Here is a 27,536-nt window from a genome sequence, read left to right on the forward strand (position 1 = left end):
TATGATTTAAGAAAAAGAAAAACATTAGACAAAGAATATTCCTGGGATGTAGCAGTTATTGGGGTAACCGACATAAAACTTGAAGAATGATTTAAATAATAAGAAATGAAAAATCAGCAATAACCCTTGTTACCTTTAAGCTTAAATTTTATAATTAATATTCAGAGTTCTTATGTTCAGTTGCAGTTAATATTTAAATACATCCAACTGAAGTCAGAGAGGTTCACACTGGCAAAACATTCTTGTGCTGCTAAGTAGCACTCATTTGTGTGAAGTTTAAAGGAATTTTAATCTTTTATCATAATGCTATATACAGAATCAAAGTAGTAAGAGATTTCCTTTAGAGTTTCTGCTTGAATACATCAAACCATTTAATTCTTGTTAAGACACTAGACTAGTACCTTCATACTGGAAACCAACAGAGTTAAGAACACAGTCATAAGAACCACAGTGACCAAATTGAAGAGTTTCAGCTAAACTGTCTTCCTAGTTATGCACATAAACAGCCATTTGGATGAAGAGATCATACATTCTCACTTATTCCAGTGGAAAACTCATTCAAATAAAACTTACATTAAACTTAATATACATTAGTCTACAAATTCCATTTCTAATTAACTATAGACTCACATGGAATCTCAGCTTTGGAAAGTTTTTGTAAAATATAAGGTAACCTATAAATTCACATTTCAAGAAACAAAGAAACAACCCCACCTGCAAATGGAATCATCACATACACATGCTCTGATACTTTTCTGAATTGCAGGCACTGCTGTAACCAGTTTGATTAAATATTAAAGCAAAAACATGCACCTCAAATTTAAATTCAATTACCAATTCAACAAATATTTGTTGTACAAAATAAGACTTTCATCTTGTACTTGTTCTTGGAATATAGTGATATATGAGACTATCAAATCATAGAATTAAACTTGACTAAGTATTTAAGTTAAAAATACACATAAATACATATTGTCTATCAAAATTTAACTATAAAAGGCCACTGGAAATTAGAATGTCTTACAGCAGAGACATCTAGAACTCTAGAGAATCACCCCCTCCATTTTTTCCCAGCCAAGTTGACTTATATATGAAGGACATTAGGAGAGTTGGATCCCACTTTCTCAGTACTTCTAGCTGAGGGTATGGAGGTGAAGATGAAGGCAGGGTCTGAGGAATGCAGAACACAGGATGTGTCCATATGAACACCATACAGGATACAACAGAGTCTTTCCTATCTTTCTGGTCAGCCCAACCATTTCTAGCTTGGCTGTCCTCTCGTTGACACTATCTGAGAAGTGAAATGTTTTTTGTTTCCTTGAGAATCAGGGGCAGCCTTCCACCTGGCCCAGATTCGCCTATTGACTCAGCATTGTTTCTACCCATGCTCATATAGTTCTCATTACTTTGTTACCTCAGGCCCATATAGTTCTCAGTGTCACCTTTAAAAAAATCAAGAAATCTACTCTTGAGCCCATATGTATGTGTGTGTGTGTGTGTGTGTGTGTGTGTGTGTATGTACATATATATATATATAATATATATATAAAACAGCAAAGTCCACACATCTCAAAAATATAGGACAGTGAAGCACACATATCTCATGTATTTGGTTTAATCAGTCTTTAACAAAAGTGTACACTTGTTTAACTAGCCAGTCCTTTACTGGAAGCTTTCTTCACAGGCAGTGTGGTTATATCATTTTGACCCTTAAGTAGGTCTTCAAGATGCCTTGACTGAAAAATTTTAGACAAAAAGTCAACCATATTTGTATGGTGTTAGTTTAGCATGTACTCAGACAATAAGGCAATGTTACTTTAGTAAGTGTGGTTTTTTCATAGGTAGAAATATGTCAAAATTCAGAGCAAGAAATGGATTAGCTCTAGTTAAGAATATTAAAACATAAAAAACTTTAATTTTATTTTATTTATTTATTTATTTATTTATTTTTTGGTTTTTCAAGACAGGGTTTCTCTGTGTAGCTTTGCGCCTTTCCTGGAACTCACTTGGTAGCCCAGGCTGGCCTTGAACTCACAGAGATCCGCCTGCCTCTGCCTCCCGAGTGCTGGGATTAAAGGTATGCACCACCACCGCCCGGCTAAAAAACTTTAATTTTATAATCAAGAAATTTCTATCTCCAACTTAGGTCTACTTTAGAATTTATGGTTCTTTTCCCATTATAACTGCATGCAATGATTTATGTGGTTCAAAAGCAAGGAAAAACAAGTTGATGTAGGGACTTACCATAGCACTTTTCTAGATTTTAAATGGTAATGGAAAACATAGAGGCTCCTCCATGAGCCTCTAAGGAAGTCCGTTAGAGAGGATAATGCTGCACTTTATACCTGACATGAGAAGACACCTGGTAACATGTATAATATCTACAATATGCTAGGGCTCATTCAAACACAATTAGTGTATAATAGCCCCTTTATCTGTGGCAAGTACATTCCAACAACCCCAGGAGATGACTAAAGCCACAGATAATATCAAATTCTGCTGCTACTATACTTCTCCCACATGTATATACCTATGATAAAGTTTAATATAAATTAGATATGAGATTACCAACTATAAAGGAAATAGAACAATTATAGGAATATACTATAACAGCTGTCACCATTAACTCTTGCACTTGGAAGCTACTATTAAAGAAAAGTAGGGCTTCTTGAACACAAGCATAAGTCAAGGTGGTTACTAAGTTACTTGACACGTGGGTAGTATATTCCCCATGAATGCTGTGGACAAAGGAGGACTGGGATCTAGGTAGAGCAAGAGTGAAAACTTTCATTATGCTACTGCCAGTGACCTGCCCAACTGAATATTTATTTATGAATTTTTTATTTCTGGAATTTTCCATTTAATATTTTCAGGCTATGATTTGCCACAGATAACTTAAATCATGGGAGAAAAATCCCAGATGAGGAAGGAGTGTTCTCTACGTTCCCTGAATCCTCAAAATAACAGGGGATAGGCACTTTGTTACTCTCCTTTGGTGAATGGAGCTATTGTAATTTGCCCCAAGCTATCAGGCAAGATCAAGATCTAACCTCAGACAGACTAAGGCCAGAGTCCTTCTCATATTTAGGATGCCACTCCGTCAACCAGAGATCCTGAGTGCCTCAGGATGAAATCATGAGAACAAGAGAAATAACCACAAACGGAAGGAAGCCTTCTTAGTACCCTCTGGCTGCTCACAAATGTTCCGTGTCACATGCTATGATCGAATTCCATGATCTATAAACCTCCCTGGAGCATAAATACCAGATAATATTTGTCATCATGCTTTTATTGGTATCCAAAAGGGGACATGGTGACCCCAAAACACTTGATGCAAAACCAAGGAAAAGAGAAGAAAATCGTACATGTTACAATTACTTTAGCTCTTTTTCCCTTTTATTTATTTTTCCTGTCTAAAAAACTTTCTAGTAGCCTGATAAGAAAACCTTTTAAATTCTTAGTGTCTGCTTTAAATCTAGAAAAGCAAAGGTGACACATAGCTAAATGTCTTTCACAGCTAACTTCTAGAAGTTTCGACTTTAACTCCTGATTTGCAAGCCAAACCCTAAAATGAAAAACAAAAACAAAAAAACCTGTTTGCACATTAGATGCTTCTGCATATATTTTTCTTCTCTTTCACTAGAGTTGTTGACTTATTTTTTAACTATCGTGAGGAATATTAGTATCTGAATGGAATCAGTAGGGTTTTTTTTTCCCCCATCTGTGAAGTTTCTTTATTAGTCCCATGAGTCAAGGGGAAACTCTTTATTGCCTGCACAAATCAAGAGAAAAACAAATGCTAATTGAGCAGATTGATAGATGGAGGAAAAGATGAAAGGAGAGGTTCCAACATCAACAGAATATGGCTATTCATCGTCACCCCCAGTGAATCAGCTACGCTCACAAATGTGCATCAAATACTAGCTATGGCAACAACGCTCCCAGAGGAACCAACCTCTGTGGAGCCCAAGCAGGCATGGAGACAGCTCTTCCTTCTCTGCTAGAATAGACAAAGCAGTAGCCTCTCCCTTGTTGGGCCATTCAGTTTTTAAAAAGGACAATACACACAGAGGCATCGGAGCCTCCTCCCCATGCGAAATGCCAAATATCCATTCAAAGATGACAATACACGTTTTCTTATCGAACCAGCTAACTAAGTCACAGCAGCCAGGGTCAGCAGGCAGTGTTCTGGTCGCCAGCCTTCACAGGCATAATTTCCCAGCATTAGTTGAATCAAAAAGAAAAATTAAAATGTCTTCCTTCAAGTGATGAAGTCGTGGAGCTGTCTGCCCACACCAGTGCTCATGTGTTGTTGAATTGGCTTTGTTCCTTTTAAATCAGAACCAAATATAAATGAAGTGTTCACCTGACTGTGTAGACTCATCAGAGCTGAGCATGTTTGATCTGTCTATCACACAGAGGAATGGAGGTTTTGAAGTAAGTGACTTGTACTTTGAACTGTTATGGCTGAGTTTTTCTAAATAGGCTGATGGGCAGCATAAGCCCTCTCAGGCACTAAATGCAGGGATAAGCCCTGCTAACGTTTCTAAATCCATCTTCTTATCACAACAAGGTTCCTTTAGTTCAGCACTGGTGATGAAATGTAGGACTCTCATTTTGTCTTAAAGACACCCAAGTGAGTCAGAGAACTTTTCTGGGGTTTAACTGGGTGCCAGTACAAATACCTTGTAATAGAAACACCACATTTAATTGGCCTTAAGCAGGGAACAGAACTCTTTCATTTTTGGAAAGGAATAGAGAATGGAGCTAAAAATAAAAACAAAACAAAAAAGCAAGCCAAATCTCTTACCTTTTGTAGCAATTCGTACACACTGGGTTTTAGTTTCCTGGTAGAGTGAAATCAAAAGGAAATGATCAATATATAGACAATGTTTTCTATTCCATAAACTATTATTATAACTATCATGAAGACACACCCAGGGTTAAACAATAAGATTATGACTAGAGCATTATAATAATAATAAGGGCATTTCTTTCTCACCATATAGCCTTAGATAATATTTTAAAAACTTTAGGGAAGTTCCTAGTAATTTCTAAAGATATGTATATCTGTTTCACTTTGTAATAAAGCAAGCTGGTATGGCAGAGACAAGTTGTATGACCTTCTATTTGCATTTTTTTGTTGCTTCTTAAGCTATTAGAAAGATCTATGTATCTGCAAGGCTAATATAAATCAGAACCAAATACGAATTTAATTTTCATCTGATAGCTACAGACGTTGAACAAACCTGAACATTATATACTCTCACTTGGATCTCAGCAAGACTAAACAGCTAAGCAATAATTGTTAAGAAATATCATCAAGACATCGCATAGCAGTTTAAATGTAATTTACCTGTTTTTTCCTTTCTTTAAATTCAGCTGTCAGCAACTAAATGTTTTCCAACACAGTTTTTTTTTTCCCTACCTCTTCGTACCAAGGTAGATAGAGAAAATAGAAACAGCAGGAATTATTAATCCTGTGTGGTACAAAGAGACACAAGGCCCACAAGCTGTCTTGGGCTCTGGTCTCCTTCTCAGACACCTACTTCAGTCATAGTCTATCTCTGTCTACCTTTGCTTTCTTTCTTCCTTCTCTTCCTCCCCCTCCACCCTCTTTCCTCCTCCCTGACCAAGTCTCGTTACATAGTTCTCCTCCATGAGTTTTCCCTTGGTCTCCCTACAGATAACGGAGACAGGATAATAGGTATCTGGCCCTGCAGTTCTGTGTATCTTTGAATATTCAATACCTAAGAAGAGGCATCAAAGCCAGTAAGAAAAACAGGCTAGTGTGTCCACATCACTGTGACTAACACCACTAAGATCAACACAGCCAGTGTGCTTTGCAGACACTCCTGCCACGTGTCCCAAACCCTACAGGACAAAGGCCTTAGAATGGTGTGTTTCTCTGGTCACTGCCACCTGGGCTGTTGCTTAGGGACACTGGACAACATAGCTTATGAAGAGATCTGGGTATATTATAGCTGGACAGGGTTCAGCACACAGGCCCCTTCCTTCTGCCTCCGGGTATGGACAGACTGTTGTCCACAGGATCCTAATAAATTGCTTTTGTGCAATCCTGGATCTGTCTAATGTTCTCTCAGTTCCATTCTTCTACTTGCATTAGCCAGGGCTCACATACCACAAACACGAGTTTTTCTGAAAAAGAGGCTGTCTTCAAGAAGCATTTATAACTCTATCTTCAGTGGTTTTATAGGTTGATAAATAACAAGCCAAATTTATATAATTTCCTCCCAAGCATTTACTTCGAAAGCATGTCACATGTAGAACTGGGAGAAGAAACGTGCATTTCTGTTTCATCACTGTGGCCGACCTTCAGAGTAGGCTGCAAGAGACTTCCAGGCGCCAGTGTAGACCCTAAGGAGTTCTGATCTTCTAAAAGCAGTCGTTGCTGATTCTTGGTAGGCATTACCAGACTCTGCTGGTAGGAGGCTCATCAATGTTAAAACTCTTTGTGAATGACACAAAATGTATTGCAGATACGCTAAACCCATGGTTCTCAACCTTCCTAATGCTGCGGCCCTTTAATACAGCGCCTCATGTTGTGGTGACCCCCAACCATAAAATTATTTTCATTGCTACTTCATAACTGTAATTTTGCTACTGTTATGAAACATAACGTAAACATCTGTGTTTTCTGACAGTCTTAGGCGGCCCCTGTGAAAAGGGTCATTTGATGCCCAAAGGGTTCATGACCCACAGGTTGAAAACCACTGTTGAACTCTAGCGGTGTAGATTAAGAATGTCAGAAAAAATCCCCTGTAAGTTCATGCATTCATCAGCATGCCTGCCACACATTAGGGAGGTTAACAAGAGTTGATTTGGAAACTATCACCTCTTTGAAGATGAAAAGTCAAACTAGAACTGTCTCCTACCTGTGTGCTATTTGTGTTTGGGGCGGCGGGAGGCGGGGGGGGAGTGCTTACTAACTTTCATCATGTCTCTGTTATGAACAACCTAATTAGACAAGTACTTTTGAATATGTGTGTGGTATGGTTTGTATCGATGGTTTGTTAATCTTGAATGTCATTTTGATGGGATTTATCACCATGGAAACAAACCTTTGGGCATGTCTGTGAGGTATTATCTATAAATTAATTGAAGCAGAAAGACCTACCCTAAATATAGATCTCATTACCTGATGGGCTGAGGGTTCCATGTTAGAGATAGATAGATAGATAGATAGATAGATAGATAGATAGATAGATAGATAGATAGATAGATAGATAGATAGACAGATGGGGGAGTTGGGGAAAACACCAGGATTCTTTGCTCTCTGCTTCCTGAATAAGGACCCATATGACCACTCACTTTCTCCTCTTGCGGCCATGCCTGGCACTCCATGGACTTAACTCTCAACTGGGAATGGAAATAAACCCTTTATCTCTTCAATTGCTTCTTGCTAGGTATTTTTTTTGTCACAGCAAGTAAAATAACTAAGACAAGTTGGTGTGGACTCTAAAGAATCGAGTTACAGCGGGGGAGAATGAGAAGGGTGGAGCATCTTCAACTATGGCTAGCCTCTGCATGGAGACTGTATTTAAAGGGTCTGTGGCATTTATCTTCACCATATACTAGTCAATGACCGTACTGGTAGGCAGAAAAATACAGCTTGCCTGTAAAAGCAGTATTCATATTGTCATGGCCCCGGTAGAAATACAAATTGGTTGTCTCCCAATTAAACCGTTCTAAGAGCTAATATGACTCATACAATTGGTTGTCCCATACTTCATGTCGTCTCCCAGGTGCCACCCATTCTACAAAACCAAACCATTCCTCACGTAGCTCCGAGTCCATCAAAAAACGCCAGTGTTCAACTGGATTCGAAACGGTTACAAGTTCCCCTTCTCCACATGGTTTGCTATCCAACCCGCCTTTGTCCAAAACAGAAATAAATAAATAAAAACAACGTAAGTCGCAGGAAAGAAAAGTCTTTCAGAGGGAAACAGCAGGACAGCAAAAGACTAGGCTGTTTCTCTCCACGTGCCCTGCTGTGCTTTCCTCTTCAATATTCATCTGGGATCAGCAGCGGTGCACAAAAACAACTGTGTCCAAAATAGGAAAGGGAGGGGCGGTCGGGGACCGGCACAGGCAACTTCGGTAATGGCTCAGCACCCAGCCTTCGCAGGCAGCCTTCCCTTCAGCTTCTGTCAGCTGGACCGCAGGCGTCCCATTACTTTGTAATCAGAGGCTTGTTACTTGTTATTTACTATTTGGCTTGTACCCCCTGACAAGCTTAGAAGGGTTTATTAGCCCACTGTGGAATGTGTATGCTGTTTATCCTGAAGTAAATTTAATCTTTTGAAGCGGCCACGACGACTGAGCCAGGGAGGCAAAACAATGGCGGGAATTTTCTAGGGGTGGAGTCCCGTTGTGGCAGCACACCCACCTTTTCCAATTGCCTTGCTCACCCTTGCACTGTGGGCATTCCTGAAGAAGGAGCGAGTGGCAGCAGTTACTAGGAAACAGGGATCCTGTGAAATGCTGCCGGCTTGCAGCCTCAGCCCTTCACTCAGCGTGCACGTTGCTGGCAACAGAAGAGACGCTACACATCCATTTTCTTTCCCTCTCTTTTTCTGCTCCCCGCGGCCCCCCCCCCATTTCTTTGACAAACGCCACTGAGTGTTTATAAAACACAGCCGCAGTTTGACTTAAGATCAAGGGAAAAATCAAATCTCAACACAGTCTCACCTTCTCCACACTGCTCATCGCTTGGAAATAGATGTTGTAACCTTTGCGGGGAGCCAGAGGAGGGTTCCAAAAGCCTTTATAGGTCCTGTTGTCACCCACGGTGAAGGGAGCAGGCTCGGGAAGATTCCCAGGCGGGAGTTCTGCCGCGAAGTAATAGGGTGCACCCCCACTCAGGGCGTTCTGGTATGTGACGGGCACCTGGTAGCACTCCATGGCCCCGGCTTCTCGCTTGGTCCGATGTGGGTGTAGTTGCTCCACAACAATTTGGTAAGCACTTTGGGGAAAGGAAAGAAACGCTTGCACTTAGACAACCAACGCATTAAGACTTTTGGGAAAGGGACAAAGGGTTCAGAGTGGGCAGGCTGAGTCTCCGTGTATGGAACCGGCCATTCAGCCTCTTTCCCATAAAATAATTTCTCGTGTGCTCTGCTGCCGTCGGTGCTGAGTTCCTTACCAAGGAATTGAGAAAACAAAACAAAACAACAATAACAACAACAACAACAACAAAAACACCATAAAGTGGTTCACATTTTCAAAGACTGAAAACTAAGCCCCTTTTATAGGGACCCTGGCACTAACCAGAGTCGTATCCTAGATTAAGTTCTTTGTCTCCTATTTTTAAGTGGAAAAAGTTAACATTTCCCTGTGAAGTTACATCAGGGAAGGCCCAGCTCCAAGGCACACCAGAATGATGGCCTCCAGGACACTCTGGAAGCTGTTGTGGGCAGTTGTCACAGGCTTGGGGACTCAACGCACTGACAGGCTTCTCCACCTCCTGACCCAGCCTCCATCTCCACTGCCTCACAGCTATGCAGATCCAAAGTACAAGTGACATGCGACAAGGCGGGCACAGATGGACAGAAATCTGTCCCCACAACAGAAATAGACTGCTTCCTTCTTCTGGGCTTGTTAATAACGAAATGTTACAAATTGGAGAGACAGATGGCATTTGGCCTATTAAAACTCCAACCTGAACCACGGCGTCTTTTTCTTTAAACACCTCAGAACTTTTCTACAATTGCTGTTATTTTATAGGGGTGGTGAAGGGAGGAAAACCCCGCAAATTTGAAATAAAGATCTCTGAATCACTAATTATTCTTTGTCAAGTTCTCAAACTCATATGTCAATAATATCCTTCCTTTGTGGAAAATGTCTCATGTAAAAAAAAAAATAGGTTAAGAATATCTATGAAACTTGCCATTATTATTAATATATTACATGTACCCTTAGTGTACAAATAGTTAACATATTTTAGAATTGCTGAGAACTGAAAGAAATGAATTGTAGTGGTCTGTTTAAATTCCATAGGAATAAGTTGTGGGCGGGGCTCTATGTAAAATCTTGAGACCTTTAGGTGAATGTGCTCCATCTCGGCCTTCCAGAAGGGGAAGACAGCCAGTATTCAACAGATCTGTAGTAGGGAGGAAGACTGTTTTTTGTTAAGAGTCTTCCAGAGAGACTAAGAGAGAAAACCAAGCTTGCAAGTAGGAAAATAAAAAAAAAATTCAGGATCTAGAGAGAAATTCCAGTTTAAATATAAGCTGTTATACCTAGAAGCAAGAGACCCCAGAACCTCAAATAAAGAATTAAATTTAATTTACAACTATAGTTTTATTTTCCTCCTAAATATTGAAGTTCCCTTTATTTTTCATCAAAATATTGCTAAAGTGCTAAAAGGTTGGTACCTATTTTTTTCTTGTTTGAGAGGGGGCGTAGATCATATGAATGGCAGAAACTGAGATTTGATCAAGTAACCAAGGCCCAAGTCTCTGTTATTTCAGACTGTAGATACCAAACCGTTCTCTATACTTCTGCCAAGTTGGGTCACCAAGCTCGAAGGAAGGCTCCTGATAGGATGCCAGCTCTCTGCCTCATCTAGAGAGCGACATTTGTCAATTGGAAATTTAGAAAACAGCAAGCAGAGCCCCCCCAGACACAAAGACGGAAAGAGCAAAGTTGACATACGCTTGCTAAGTAGACCTAGCCCTAATTTTATTTGGAATTTATCATCCATATTTACATGTTAGATGCTTCTATATCCTGTGTATAAATCCATACACACACACGAAGTAATAGATGTATCATACTCCCCAGACAAATCTAACTTTATGCTCTCACCCCAATGAACAATAATGACAATTCAATTATCTATCTTGGTTAATCACCTAAACTAATCCTTGAAAACAAAATTCTTAGTTTATCCCATACATCTCAAAAAATCTAGTATACATTATATATCCCAACTCACTTCATTAAGCTGACATATTTAACATTTCATTTTCATGTTTTTCCATTTCGGTTAAATATAGGAAATATGCAAGACAGCCTATAGCTCTCCGGTTTTATTTGGAGCAAAGCAAACTGTTACTGGGAGAGAGAAGGGAAGAAAAACAGGTACAGCTTACACTTTAGAGACTTTGAGTGTGGGTCCATCTGAGATAAAAATCAATAGCTTGGATCAAGCCTTAAGACTTGGCATATCCCATTTAAAAAGAAAGTTTAGAGTAGGGATGAGTCTTTAATGTATAAGATAGGGACATTTCCCACTTATGTGTGGGAATACTTTATTAACATGGACTTTAACTTTAGTGCATCTTTTATTTACTAATAAAGATTATCCAAGACATGAAGCCTAGCTTTGTTACTGAGAAACTGGAGGAAAGTGATCTGAGTTCCTATTAAAGTTTCTGTGTGTCTTCCTTTCTTCCTTCTTGTGTTATGAACCAAATGTTCAAGACCCTTCTCCACAGTTCACACGTGTATAATCTTTTCCACCATGTATTGCCGTATTTGGAGATGGGGAGTCTAGGAAAGTAATCAGGCTTACATGAGTGGGCTCAACAAATATTGATATTGCCATCTTGGACTTCCCTGTCTTTGGAGCTATGAAAAACAAATGTACGTTCTTTGAGCCACCTAGGATTTTGTTATGACGGCAAAGGACTGGTTATATAAATGGTTTTTTCTTCAGAAAGCTTGCCTCCAAGATTACTATTATTATTACTATGACATTACTATTTGTGCAATGACTGAAATAAGATGAGAAGTGAGAGGAGACAACTGGATCTCAGTCCACCTCCTTTCACTCCACTGTCCACCCTGCCAAGAGAAGCATCTTCACTGCCTTGGACTCAGCTCTGTGTCTGAGTAGTTTTCTATCTCAGTAGTACTTACTCCATCAGCCCATACAGGAGCCATTTAATTTTATATTTAAGTGTGGTTTCAAATTGGATAATGGGCATCTAACTAGGCATTTGTAGTATGAACAAATCACTTTTGTTTTTTCTGGTGATGTCTTTACTTAGAATATATCCAAAGCATTCTTTTTTTCCCCCCCACAGAAAATGGCCTCAGAAGTTCTCAATACTGTTTGAATAATGAAGATATTCTTAATTAGTTTTCTTCCTAGGAATCTGCATCTGTTTATTCCTTCACTGACTTTATTCAACAGTGAAGCATTAGGCAGTTCCATATAGGCACTGAAAATACTGACGTGAAAAAATACCCCATCCTCACCAACTTTCTATTTGCTTCTCTGATTTTGACATTACCAAAATTCTTTCTGGAAATGCTTTGTAGCCCTTAAAAGTATGATACACACACACACACACACACACACACACACACACACACACACACACACACTACCATCTTTAAAACCCCTCCACTTACAAACTGTAACTTTCCTTGGTGTCTACAAGAAAGCAACTCACAAGGACATTTCTCAGTCACCTTAACTCAGCGTCACACTTCTTTTTCCTCCTTACACTTAAACCAAGCTAAGCTGATTTCACTATTTCTCTTCTATGACATAACTAGAAATACCTTTCTGGTTCATACCAGTGTTTATTTGTTTGTTTGTTTGTTTCTGGCAGCACATTAGAAAACGCAAGCATATTTCCAGGAAACGACACTGGTCAAAGTCTCCAGTGGCACTCTACTATCATTAATGGAGCATAGCCTTCAGGCAGCTTCCTGAGGCTAAACCCCTGTACATCTATTTCTTCTTTTCTCCAGGCACACAGAAGGCCTGTGTATTATCTGTAGTGAATTGACTGCAATTGTGATTTCTCAAAAAGTGATTGCATACAGCAAAAAGTGCTATTGAAACAACTAAATATTGTTACAATAAGAAATACCATAGAATTTTAGACAGAACTCCAAACAGCTGATGATAAAGGGAAAATTTTCCTTCTCTGTTCAGTTTGAGAAGGTGTGCCTCAAACACATATCCCACTTCAAAAAAAAAAAAAAAAAAGAAGAAGAAAAGAAGAAGAATCTATTTTTGTCCTTGCTCACTTCTTATTCATCAATTCAAATTAATTAAAGGACTGAGAATAAGAGAAATCAAATTAGGTCTGAATTGACTGTTGGGCCTCTGCATTTGTTTCTTAATGTTTTTAAATTATTGAATGGAATTTAACTCTAGTTAAACATTAGTGGAGCTGAGGGCTCTTGTAATTCAAAATATCCCATAATTTTTTAATACGTTTGTTCATTGGCCAACCTTTCCTATTCATTAAAAGATGGTATTTTTCTCTCTGCATGAAGACTCTCCGCTGGCATTAACTAAGTCCCCACTTCTTGTAATCTTTCCTCATCTTTTAGCATGCCATTTCTTTCCTTTCTCTTCCTTCATTTTATAAGTCAGACTCTATACTTTATACTGTGGTTAACATTATACTGAATCCTGGCCCTTCACCTTCTCTCTTGCTCGCACAATTTTTCAAGATGTGTTATTCATTCGAAGCTTGGACCAGTGTTATGTGCACACCATGCACACTGTCCAGGGTTTCCTCAAAAATCTTCACAGAGTTAAGATCCTTCTGTCAAGAATAATTCTCTGACTGCCTCCCTCTCCGGTATAGTCTTCTTGATCCAATGCATACATACTTTGAGGTGAAGGAAATAGATGTAAAAGTCGTAATTATACTAATTCTCTAGAAAAATACAGTCATTAATTTACTGATACCATTCATCACGCCATAACCTCATTAGTCATAACCCTCAAGACTAGCCTCAGAAATTCTGGGGCTAAAACAGGACTACAGAATGAAATGCATTGCTTGCTTGATGGACATGGTACATTATGAACACAAGGTGGTTATAGTGTCAAAAATAGTGCATCTGATATGTCTATTCCTTATTAGATTATGAGCTCATGAAAGACAGCAGCTATCCCATTTTTAACTTTAGTGTCCATACAGGCAGATATATATATATATATATATATATATATATATATATATATATATATATATATATATATATATATTATATATATGTGTGTGTGTGTGTGTATGTGTATATGTATGTATGTGTATATATAGATATAAAAACAAATTCACAATTTGTAAAGAAGGAATAAGTATTCTGAAGAAAGACGAAGCAGGGGCTGGAAGATGGCTCAGTGGTTAAGAACACCGGATGCTCTAGCTGAGGACTTGAGTTTGATTGCCAGCACCCACATGGCAGCTTCCAACAATCTATACCTCCGGTTCCCGGGAATTTGATGTATAATTGAGTTGGATGCTCACCCTTATATTCAGAAAACAACACAGGAAGATTATGACCATCTATGTCTAGTTAGAATTCAAGTCAGTTTGTCACGATGGTGAGTAAGACAACCAAAAAGTACTTGCTATCTTTAAATATATGGAGTGAGACACACTGCCTGTCAATGGATGAAAAATGGCAGCACTAATGCTCAGCTGTGCATATGCTGTGATGAGCCAGACTATCAGCATACAAGGTTGGCATGGATCACTTCTATATTCTGATCTGTGATTCTGCTACACTCTCTCTTAAGACAATTTCTTAATTTAAAAAAGTTCTTGTTCTCACTGTAGTTCATGACTACATCCTAATTTCTTCACTAGAAATATATGATGCTTTGATCCAAAATTAGATTATACCCCCCCCCCCAAAAATCATACTAGAATGGGTCCTTGACTACCAAAAATACAGAGTTTGTGCTTGGAAAATTTTGTAATAATAAAATATACATCTATTTATATCACCTTACCACAAACTCAGCATCAACACAAAGGAAATCCCTATGTTTATAATATTCTGCTGCTTAGAAAAAAATTAAGAGAAATTACTTTGAGTCATGGCAATGATTGTCAAGTGTCAAAAAGGACATTTGAAGTTGTAGGCAAGGCAGGCATCAAGTTTACATCTTTTGGATGATTATAAAAGGTTAAAAAAAATGTTGAAGAGCCACATTTGCCAGGACTGAGTTACACACGTTGTTCATTAACAGCCCCAGGAAGCTTGGTAAACAATGGGAAGCTGGAGAGGCTGGTCATGCTGAGCATATCATTTAGGTTGTTTGTAAACTGAAGAGTTTGTTATTTTTTCTCTAGGTACCATGATCTCTCAGAAGTAAGATTCGTTGAAAATACTGAGAAGGCAGGCAAAATATACAAAGTAACTATGCTTTTTGGAAAAAAGATACATTTTTGAATTACTGTAACAAACTGAAAATACTAACCATGCTTCAATAACCTTGAAAACCAGAATTGCTGTTTTCCAGTAACCCACTCTTCTCTGTGCTGTGTCCCTTTAAGATGTGATTCCGCCTCCCTTTCTTCTAAGAGTCACACACTTTATCTGCCCAAGACTAGTGTGAGACACATAGTGGCCCTTTCATTTCCAATGCTATTTGCATTATTATGGTCCAAGAACACTTTGCACTGGGACCATTCCAGCCTCTGCTCACTCTCTGTTTGTACCAGAGTGAGCCTTCCTTGTAAAGCCACCTTCAGTTTCCAAGATGACACTAAACACTCTCACTCCCTGGCCTCTGTTAATCCAGATTCAGCTGCTGTCAATTTGCCTACTCCAATGTCTGCTGTGGATGATTGATTGATAAATAAAACATTGATTGGCCAGTAGCCAGGCAGGAAGTATAGGCGGGACTAACAGAGAGGAGAATTGAGAGAATAGGAAGGCGGAGAGGAGGAGACACCAGCCTGCCGTCCAGGGAACATCATGTAGAGGCAGCAGGTAAAGCCAAGGAACACGTGGCGACATATAGATTAACAGAAATGGGCTGAGTAGAAGAGTAAGAGCTAGACAATGGTAGGCCTGAGCTAATGGCCGAGCAGTTTAAATAATATAAGCATCTGTATGTTTATTTTATAAGTGTGCTACGGGACTGCCGGGGCTTGTTGGGACCCGGAGAGAAAAATTCTAGCTACAAATGTCGATGACCTGAACTAGACCATCACATGTCCTATCATCTGCTTTGTGATCTCTTGAAATGCCCACCATCCCTTCCTTCTCAAAGTGAACCTTGGTTGGCCTCATTTCTTCCCCTCCTTAAAATGCCAGGTATAATTCCAGACTTTCTCTCTGAGGTCATTGCCTTCTAAGCGGGGCATCTGTCACACCCCACACAGGCACACATTGATGACTATTCCAGATACCCAGATTAATTCCTGGTGTGCAGAGATTGCTGTGGAATCTGTAAATTTATGGGAACCATTGGTAATTTTAGTGTTTTAAATAAGACTATGCTAACATAAATGTATAAACTGAGTATCAAGGATTTCTTAGTTACTTTAAGAGAGGATTTAGAATGGGAACTGGACATTAAGAAGACCAGGAAAAAGAATATCCACCTGTACTAGAGTTGGGACCAATGGACAGTGAAATGTAAACCAGCAGAGGCTAACTGCATTCCAAAAAAGGGGAAATGGGCCATTCAGGGTTAATGGCAGAGGACAAGTGAGATGTCTTCAGGTTTAGCAGGAGGTTAAGAGAGTTGGCATTCTGGGGAAGACACCAAGCAGAACGGCAGCAAAATTTACACCAGAGAGGGTAACTAAGCCTGAAGAAATTGAGCAGAAAGTAAAGCAGTTTAAGAAAAGTCGAAAGGCATGATGGGATCAAGAAAAGATTTGTAGAACCAGACCATACTCTCCGTGCTAGGAAAACTGATGCCCTCAAACAAGACCGTCACTTTAAAGACATTAGGACACTGGACTAGACCACCTCATGATCAGGTCCCAGTGTCTGCTTGGATGGTTGGATGGAGAAAGATGGTCAGAGGAAAGGAAGATGCCACCTGACTTGAGGCTTCCAAAAGCAAGGGAGTCAAAGCTCAAGCTCAGCGAAGGCCAAAGTGCTGCCTGACTATGTAAATTTAGCCCTGACTATTGGCTCCACCTGTGGACACACTGTGCAAATGCAGGGAAATAAAGATGGCCTTGATGGGATTACACTGTTCTACCCTTTTGGCAACACTCACCAACTTTGGCAAATGTTCATGTTAACTCATTTCTCACTCTGACAGTCTAGTACATAGTCACTTTCGTGTTTGTGAACTCAGAGTGTGTGTGCGGCGTCTATGCAAGCACGCACCCATACACATGCATGTGGAGGCAGGATGAGGTTGCTGAGTGTCTTCACCTCTTGCTCTCCACCTTACTTCTTGAGATAGGGTCCCTCACTGATCCTGAAGCTTGACATTCCAGCTTTGCTCCTGATCAGTGAGCTCCTGGCATGGGCCTTTCTCTATGCCCCGATGCTGGGATTGTCCACAAATGTGCTCGTACATGACTTTCGCAGGGTTTGTTGGCCCATTCTTCAAACTCATCTCCTCTTGCACAGCAGGCAGTCTGACCTCCTGAGCAAATTCTCCAGCCCCTCAACTTGTTTTCTGTGCATTATTCATCTACACTGTATAATTTGGGGTTTCTAGCCACGGGGCTCAATTCTAGGAATGGTCAAATGTGTTGCCAACAAACACAATGAAGGACATTTTCATGTCAGGGAAATATAAATGACTATAAAGGATTATTTTTGTCTAGTTACTGGTTTAGACTATATGAATTCTTAGTAGTTAGAAATCATGTATACATAAAGGCAAACAGAAGAAAAGAAGACCTTTAATCATACACATAGAAAACACACAGAATTCCTGAACACTGTCTATGAGCTCAGGATCTACAAAATGGAATAACCTTTGATACCCTAAGAAACCTGGGAAGAACTACTGTTATGTGTTATGTTATGGTCAGTGTATCTTTTTCTTTTCTTTTTTTTTTTTTTTTAACAATTCTAAGCAGGGTGATAGGTACTTAATGGTCAACGTTTGCAGAAAATTTTGACTAAGTAAACAAAGAGTCAGTCACATAAGTTATGTGGCACAGTAGCACAATAATAATAATGATGATGATAATAATACATGAAGTGAAGCTCAATTCATCCAGCATTCTTTAAATATCTAAAATATTTTTTGAGATTTTTATTTATTCAGGACTATTTGTTTGAATGTATGTCTGTGTACCCCATAATGTACCACATGCCTGTGGATGCCAGAGAGGGCATCCAATTCACTGGGACTAGTTACAGACATTTGTGAGCCAACCAATGGGTGCTGGGAACTGAACGAGTTTCCTCTGGAAGTGAAGCCAGTTCTCTAACTGCTAAGCTTCTTTCCAAACCTTAACAAACTCTAAAAGACAAACCCAAGGTCCTGGAACCCACTTAAAAATCAAGAACAGATTGAACATCTACGAATTAAATGGCACAGGTAGGGACATGCAAATAGCCACGATTACTTGTCAATAGAGAAGTATGCCAAGTCCAAGTGAATATGGCATTGTCTCCTCCTCGTCACATCTGTGATCATAATGACTCACAGATCACTGATTCACAAACAGCACTGTACAATGACTGAATTTTCAAGTAGCTGATGTTTCAGAAGCATTCATGGTACAACCAACCTTAGCCACCTCTCTTGTTCCATAATGTGGTAATTCTCTGAGTTTTAGCCGGATGGGAATTAGAAGTTTTCTTTGTGACTCATGTTCTTATATCAACATATTTTTAAGTATAAAAAAAAATCTGTACAACTCTGATGACAAAAGACATCAGTTATATCAGGTCAAGTATATTTGTTTTACATACAGAACAGAGATTAATCTGCTTTTTAAAGAATTTATAAACAGTACAACATAACTCAATTCTGCTGTCTGTAGTCTGATTTTATACCTATCTGATTTTCTTATCAATATTGATAACAAAATGACCACATATCTATTGGCTTCAAACAGAAGCTTGCTGAAGTCTTGAAGACTCATCTAATTATACTTCTTCAAAAATTTAAAGGCTGAAGTAATATGACCTAATTCCTAAAAAGGACATGGATCAGATTTTTTTTTTTAGAGATTAGCAGTAATAGGTAATAGGAGAGATTTTAATATTAAAAAGGTGAAAGAACTAGTAAGCTGAACTTTAATATTTATCATGGACTTCCTGATAATTTCAGAACTGAAAGGCCACAGAGGCTGCATTTGCTATTACTCTTCTGATCTTATTCCCTCGGAGCTTCCTATTGATTCAGTCACTCCCATGAAATTAATCATAACAGATATACAGAGGTGGACAAGAGTTACTTCCTCACTCTATTTGACAAATACCTTCAACGCTTTTACAGGACAGATGCCAACACAGGAAGTGAAATGGGGATGAAGGAAGAGGAAAGAAAGTGCAATAGCCTCCCACAGCACAGAGAAGCCTTTAGAATTCTGCTCTTAACTCGATGTCTCTTTATCATCTTTGTTCAAATTAAAAAAAAAAAACAGATAAACAAAAACAAAGGAAGAAAATCAAAGCATTCCTGACATTAATTGTGAAATGAAGGGCTTTCAGGAAAGAGCCGAGTTCTTTGGTGCTAAGCAACTGTAGGAAGACATTTTTTTTTCCCACTGGCCACTTTTCCTCTTAACGTGCCTCCACTTACCTGATAGGGGCACCTTTGGCTTGTGCGGGTCTCAATAATACTGTGATTGTGGTGGCAGTTTCATTCAGAGAGGCATCAACTCCTTCATAGTCAGGCAAAGTCGGAGCTGAGAAAAGACCGAGATGGAAAAAAAAAAAGTTCAATCGATTTGTAGCAATATATTATAGGTTGCTATGAATAAATGATCTGACCCTTAAAGGAAAATCAATTTAGTTCCTAATTAACTGCAGTGAACCTTATTTTATAGCATGACACTGAACCTTAATCCTGGGCAGAAGAAGCTAGAAAGGCAAGGTTGTTGGATTTTAAAAAGCTGCCTGGGGACTCGTACCCATCATATTCCAAACACTTTGTGTACACTCACTGATTTCAGCTTCCCAAGGTCTTTAAGCCACCAAGAAAGAGGCAGGACAGAGGGACAAGGAGAGTCACACATGAGACCTGGGCAATACACGCAGAAGGAAAGTAATGGACTGCCTAGCGGCCATGGCCATTCACGCTAGACAGGTGAAAGAATGGACCAATATTCTTCTCTGGACAACTTTCATGTGACCACAAAGGAAATAGACTAGTTAGCCGTGGTGAATTGGAAAGCAGATCCTAGTTTGTGGTTACTAAGAACTAGCATATTAATTGGCAAATAGTTAAAAACATAAATTGTCAACATGTTGGATAGTGTTTGTGTTCTCGTGTTTCCCAACCTTGAGATAGAACAAATTTCCATTGGCTTTTATCATGTAGAATGATGTTTAAGGGTTTAATCTACACTGAAACATGTAGATTATCAGTTAACCTTAGCAAGTCAGGTCATACTTAAAAAAGAAAAGAACAAAACTTCATCCACTCATCAAATGTTTGCTAAATGCAAAGCATATGCAAAGTTTTATGAGCTGTGATAAAGACATGAAGATAAAACACAGTCCTTGACATGGAACCAAAAGTAAGAATTAGCCTTTTATGAAGCCAAGTTGCACAAACAGAAAATATACACACAGAAAACTCTCACATAATCAAAAGATGCAGACAGCTACTTTTGCAAAAAGTGGCACACTTTTATATAAATTAATTATATGTATAATTATTTTGTTATTTTGTTTGTAGGGATCTTTTGCCTGGATGTATGTTTGTGCACCACACACATTCCTGGTGCCTGTGGATGTCAGGAGATAGCATCAAATCCACTGGAACTGGAGTTAGATGGTTATGGGATGCCCTGTGGGTGCTCGGAATCAGAACCACATCCATAGGAAGAGCAGCTAGTGCTGTTAACAGCTGAATCATCTCTCCAGCACCCTCCATTAATACTTTAAACGCTGGGAAGTACAGTGACTAGACCAAAGGGGTAGACAGCCATACATTATCTTAAAATTTATGCAGTTTCACACTAACCAGTTGTTCCCAAAGCACAGCAACAGGAACTAAGCTTTTAAAGTACAAGAAAATGTTCACAGTTTTAGGTTGCAACAGTAAAATTGGAGTTAAATAATTCAGAGGGGGGAAGAAAGCTAGACTGGTGCTTTGGTCTGTAATTAGAAATTTTCTGTTCAACATCATGTTGAATAGGGTGTCTAAAACTTGAAAATGTGTGTGTGTGTGTGTGCACGCGTGTGTGTGTGTGTGTGTGTGTGTGTGTGTGTATTTATATATCAGAAATACATAGTTGCCCAGTGTCTTCTGTTTTATAAGATTATGTAAATTTTACAGCAATTTCTAGAGAGCAATTCAACTGTTGCTAAATCTAGAAGGGAGGAAGTTTGTCATGATATTCCCCATCTTATTTTCTAACAAAGTGATTTAATAAATATTTTAAATTGATGATTTCCATTAGGAAGAAAATGGCAGCTTAATATATTATCATTTCTTAATATAATGGATGATATTTTACAAAATCAATTTTACTAGAATACTAATATAAATCAAATCATATGCAAATGAATATATTGGAATTTCTTTTATTCATGACATAAATTCTTAAAACTTCTATTTTATTTAATACATTTCCAAATAAAATTTAAAACAATTTAGATACATATATCTTACTCATGATGCAAATTTTAGACTCACGACAATGTTAAAAATGTGTAATGTGAATTCAAGGGGCTACTGCTATATATTAAATAGAATTATTAAAAAGATGAGGAAATATTCTTGATACACTATGTAGTTTACCTTCAAAAGATTTAATTTTCAAATTTAACTCTTTAGTTACATATAGTACATGCATTTTTTTTGGTAATCTTAAACATGATGAAATATTTTACCTAGAATAGACTTAGGAAACATTGTGATAACAATGTCCAACAGGAACTTAATCAGGTTTAATGGCTGATTTGACTGAAGGAGAATTAGAATCTGTAAACAATCTAGTCAAATGCAAATTAGAAAAGTGAACATAATAGAAAGTGAAATTTAGCTATATTTACTTATCAATTAAAGAGTCTCTTGCAAGTTCCTATTCTGAAAATTTGAGGCATTTATGTGAGAGATTTTTATGAGCAGAAAAGGACAGCTGGCATTTGTTCATAATTATCAGAATGTTAGAGAAAATGGGACAGAGACAAGATGTGAGGTATTCTAATACTAGAGTGAAAGACCACTATGGCTTGTTAAATACCACCCATTTATAGCACACAATTGATACCATAAATAAATAATCAAAAGCACACACACACACACACACACAAAGGGCCTATTATTATATATAATGAACTTGGAAATATTTGAAGTAAAGAAATACTCTAACTTTTTAAGACTGTTGTCATTTTTAATGACTGCTTGAAAAGTGTTTAGATTAAAATATATAACCAATAATGATTTATTCTCAAATGGGTGAATTAAAGTGCCCTTGACCTCACATAATGATAGTAATGACTCACGAGACTATACGATAAAGCATATAACTGAGTGTCTAGAATATGCAATTGCAAACCAGGAGTGTGAACTGTTTGGCTTCTACGTTACTCATTTGCTTACCTGAGATATTTGTGGTCACATTGATGGCTGTGGCGGGCCCAAAGCCTTTGACAGTGCTGGCTCTTATGAAAAACTGGTAGGTGGTTCCAGGGTGGAGATGCATAAATACATGGTGTGTACTATTCCATAAATTTGATACAGTCTGTGGAGGTCCAGCCACTGGAACTGCAGGGTCAAATGATCTTATGCTGCTGTAGCTCACCTATTGCAGCAAAGATAGTTCCCATTATGTATCAACTGAAGGCGTAATACATTGTAATACGTCCTTTCTAAATAACAGCATGCAAGAGCCTCAAGGCATCATTGCTTTTCCTTTCTTTTCCTTTTTTATTTTGGTATGGTTACTTCTGGTATCTGTCATTCATATCTCTCTCTCTCTCTCTCTCTCTCTCTCTCTCTCTCTCTCTCTCTCTCTCTCACCCCCACTCTATCATCTGTTATCTATCGATCTAGCTAATCTATCTCATTAATTCTCTATCATCTAGCATCTCCCTACTGATATATATATAGCTGCATATCTAATTTGTCAAATATTTGTCTTAGAACATCTGCCAAGGAACTGATATACTTAAATATGCACACTACATACAACATTTCTTGTTACACACTTTCATGTAAAGAACAGAAAGGCTTCATCACAAGTATGTAATTCTTCTTCTCTTTTCTGTCTAAGGAACACATAGCCAGTTCTAGCAACACTTAGCAGCATAGGCTTGTAATCTGTGCTATTTGCGAGAGGGATGCAAGTTCAAAGTCAGCCAGAGTTACAGTGTGATTTTATGGCCAATTTGTGTTAACTTAGTAAAATTGTGTCTCAAAACAAAGAGAAAAAGAAATTATAGAAAACTAGTGCTCAAATATACTAAAAGAGTAAAAAACATTTATTCTCATTCCTATAATTCATGCTTAGGCTCAAGAAATAGAAATGTTTATTCTATCATCAGCCCCGAATGACTATACAGCAGGAAACCTCACAACTGTGCAATTAAAAATGTCCATGTCAGTGATGGCTGAAAGGGATGAAATTCTCTTTCAATAAAAAAACATATTTAAAAATTCATTTATTCTCCTTAGCTTCTTACATTTGAAAATATAGTGATGGATATTCAAAGGTACAATGAAATTTTGAAATGGGTTTTTAATCTGTTTTGCTTCTGGGGGCTATTAATTACTTACTTTGAAAAACAGGCATTCAATGGCCTCTCCTTAAGCACAGTGTGATATTGCTTTCTTAATTTTAGAAACAGGGACTTAGCATTCTTACATGTAATTATTCATTATAACCATTAATTGAGTTTGACAAGGACAAAGTCCAGTTACACACATACACAGACGCCAAAACTAGCATATATCCCAAGAATTTGAATATCTTCGGTACTGTACAGTGATAAATTTTCAATTTTTAAATCAAATAATTCGTGAATTAGAACAAAGGAGAGCTGATGATGTCTTAATATTCTCATCCCCATCCTTTCCATTATTTTTACTTAGTCTTCTCCTCTGGCCTCCTTGTATCTACATGCCAAAAAGCACCACCGTTGTTCCCATACCTCATACTGAGTGATGATTCCATTTGGTTCCAATGGCTCTTTCCAGTTCAAGAAGATCTTGTTTTCAAAGGATGTTCCTTGGAGGGATTTGACTGGCACAGGACCGGGCACTATAAATACACGTATTAGTGATAAGCACATATGCAAAGTCGAAAATATATCACCTCAACAAAATAAACACCATTCAAAGTAGATGTCATCAAGTGAAAAATGTGTCTTTAAAAATAAAATCAGTACATGAACGGTATTCAGATTTGACCCTGATAACAGACACAGGATGTCAGTCTGTAAGTTTCTAAAGCAAGAAATGCAGAAATGTAAAGTTATTTTTATTCAAATGAATATTCAATCACCTTGGAGAGTTGCATAGTCATGTACTCTGGTTTCCTCTGTTGTATACCTCTAATAACATGAAGTTCTTATTTGTAATTTGCTTCGAGAACAGAGATGCATTTCCCTAAAAGATTTTTTGAAGATTATGATAATACCCTAAAGAGGCTCCATCAACGAAGTTCATAAAATAATGAATTATAATCATAATTAACGCTCCTTAGACTCAAAAGCCAAATCACATAGCACTGACTTAAAATGCCCATTAAAAATCACCCCGACTTTTGTAGCTATACTTATTAAATTTTCTATAATTAAAAAGATAGCATTGGTTATTATAATTTTTAAAAAGTTGTTAAAGATGAATATGTTAAAATGTAATTGCTTCATGCTTTTACTTTTTCTCAGCTAAGAAATAGCTTATTAAGAACAAGCTGGTTCAGGATTCAAGATCTCTCAATTTGCTTGGTGTATTCATTTGTCAGAGCTGAGGATGGGGTGGGGCTCAGGGCCTTGTACACGAAAGCCAGTACTTCACCACTGAGCTATCTCAAGTACTTTACTGTAGTCTTTCTTTCTTATTTATTTATTTTTTGTTACTGTTTTGTTGTTTGTTTTGGACAGAATTTGTTTTGTTTTGTTTTGTTTTTTGTTTTTCGATACAGGGTTTCTCTGTGTAGTTTTGGTGCCTGTCCTGGATCTCCCTCTGTAGACCAGGCTGGTCTTGAACTCACAGAGATCCGCCTGGCTCTGCCTCCCAAGTGCTGGGAGCATGCACCACCGCTTTCTGGCTTGGACAGGGTTTAATGTACTTGTTCACTTTGAACTCTTTGTGTAGCCGAGGATGATTCTGAATGTATGATCCTTTGTCTCTACCTTCAGAAAGCTGAGATTACGGGCATGTACCTCCATGCTCTGTTTTATGCCACATTTGTATTGGGGACTTAATTCAAAGCTCCATGCATGTTAGGCAAGAATTGTAACTCCTTAGTAATTTTGCTCCAGTCCTTATTTGCAAAGGTTTAATAATTTGCAAATTCCTGAGTCATTAATTAGCAATGTATCAGTTACTATTGACAAGCTACAAGATATTTCTGCTATTGTGTATTTTCTTTTACAGATTTTACTTTAAAACCTGACTATCTACACAATCCCGATTCTTCTTCTAATCATGCTTTACAATACATATCTCACACACTTGAGTTAAATTTTGTTTTTAAAATATCAACCCAGTATTGGGCAAGTATGATTTTTAATTAATATTTTCCCTGAATCTAACGTTTCAGTGAACTTCACACATGACATTATCTAGAAATGCCGTTTCGAAGTACAGAGCAATTTCATGAGGATTGAAATAAATTAAAAATCACTGGATCAAAGGAAATGTATTTCTTCATGGCTAGCAGCCGCAAGAAGTTCTGAATGATATGCCACCAGACTAAGATTTATTTCATTCTACAAGGAGACTGTGAATGATTCTATGACCTCTGAGACAGGCAACACAAGGTGCACAAAAAAAGAAAGAAATCCATAGGAAAAAAAGAAATCCGTAATAAACAGATAGCATGGCTATCTTTGGACATGCTAATGGCCCTGTCAGCCAACCAATCCTTACCCATGCTCCATGCTGTTGGCACGGGCTACTGTGTCCATCAGGGCAGAGAGCCTGACAAGCATTCTGTGAATGTCTGGCAATGCCACGGCTCCCAGTTCACTGAGCAAGGGGATATCTGGGCATCTGTGGATTCTGATTATGACTACAATCAAGGAAAATATCTCTTCACAAGTTTGTCAGGGAAAGTGGCAGATATGAATAGGAAGAGTCTGAACAACAAACAGTGAGGAATTGTTATGAAAACTCCTGTGCCTGTCTACCAAGATTTGGCCTATAAGTACTACGAGATAGAATGAAAAGATTTCAAATTATTCTGATTTAGGGATGGTTCAAAATATTTGCATATTTCTGCACTGAAAGATGGACAGAAGTGGAAAGTTGTTTCACTACTATTTTGATCCCCTTCTAACACATGGTCTACTTTGCTATAACTTTGCTTGAAGTATTTATAAGTTCTATTTTCAAGACTGAAAATATGGAAGAAAATCATGCCCAAGACATGCCACATATATGATCATGACTTGGACTAATTAATACTCCACTAACATACACATAAAGGAAGTGTAGATGAGGTGTGGGCACAGACCAACTACATTCATTTATGGTCTGCATCTGAACAGGGATGATATCTCTATACACAAAGACAATGTCTCACTTCACTTATGATTTGCCTAAATACAGCATGAAGCTCTTAAAGCCATTTCATGCCTAGCTACAGACTATGGGGATTGTCACTTCACATTTCCACACCAACAACTTTTAATGGAGACAGAGTGCTGACTTTCGTTCCTGTGCCTATGACTTATCTGAGAGCTGTTTCAGCTAATTTTGTCTTGAGCAAGAGAAAGTCCTTCAAATACAACTTCAAAAACGGAAAAGAAAAATGAAATAGGTATGGAGAAAGATTATATTAAATAAGCATTATAGCCTCTAAAACATAATAAATGTACATTTTAAAATAGCTTTGTAGCCTTAAAAAATGTCCCCAAACCAGGCTTTTCTGCTGAGCTAACTTCATAATATTGATTTTCATGAATGCCAGAATAAAAAATGAAAACAGAACCTCATACACAAAATTCTGCCCATGCATTAAAAAGCACGTGTAATAAATTAAGTATAAATTCTACCCTAAGGTTCTAGTGGGAAATGGTTCTAGCTTTGGGAGCTTGATTTATGGAAGTCCCCAGAATTCTTTTCACACAATTATATCATTTTATTAGATGGTTGATAATTTATTCTTTTTCTATGTATATAGGGCAGCAATAATTTAGCAAGACTGACTTAATTGGATCATCATAATCCATCGATCGCTGCAACAATAAGCATGATTTAGTTATTCCTCCTCTTCTCAGAACATTGGGATACATCAAGTATTCTGTGTAGAAACTCAAGCTCACACGAGCTGCCATGAAGAATGAGTTACAAATACTCCATGAAAGTTTCTACATCAGTCATTAAGTATTACTTATTGAAGAGAAAACCAACAAGAAAAAGAAAATAGCCTACCATATGGGATACCAGCATAGGGATTACTCTGTAGTCATACTATGAAACAATAATGTGCACTTTTGTATAACTGAAGTGTGTGTGTGTGTGTGTG

General features: G+C 38.0%; 1 protein-coding gene across 2 annotated transcripts in view; it reads right to left on the reverse strand.

Annotated features, from left to right (window-relative positions):
- Ptprk (protein tyrosine phosphatase receptor type K) overlaps positions 1 to 27,536 on the reverse strand; it is a 457,202-nt gene that overhangs the window by 87,147 nt on the left and 342,519 nt on the right. For both annotated transcript variants that reach the window (XM_059272616.1, XM_059272615.1), the window contains exons 9-13: positions 23,992 to 24,101; positions 22,442 to 22,643; positions 19,469 to 19,574; positions 8,713 to 8,986; positions 4,811 to 4,847 (exon numbers count right to left, since the gene is read on the reverse strand). In XM_059272616.1, the coding sequence (XP_059128599.1) occupies positions 4,811 to 4,847; positions 8,713 to 8,986; positions 19,469 to 19,574; positions 22,442 to 22,643; positions 23,992 to 24,101 (729 nt within the window). The remainder of the gene's footprint in view (positions 1 to 4,810; positions 4,848 to 8,712; positions 8,987 to 19,468; positions 19,575 to 22,441; positions 22,644 to 23,991; positions 24,102 to 27,536) is intronic.

The sequence above is a fragment of the Peromyscus eremicus genome, chromosome 8b, assembly GCF_949786415.1.
Source record: "Peromyscus eremicus chromosome 8b, PerEre_H2_v1, whole genome shotgun sequence".
NCBI lineage: Eukaryota > Metazoa > Chordata > Mammalia > Rodentia > Cricetidae > Peromyscus > Peromyscus eremicus.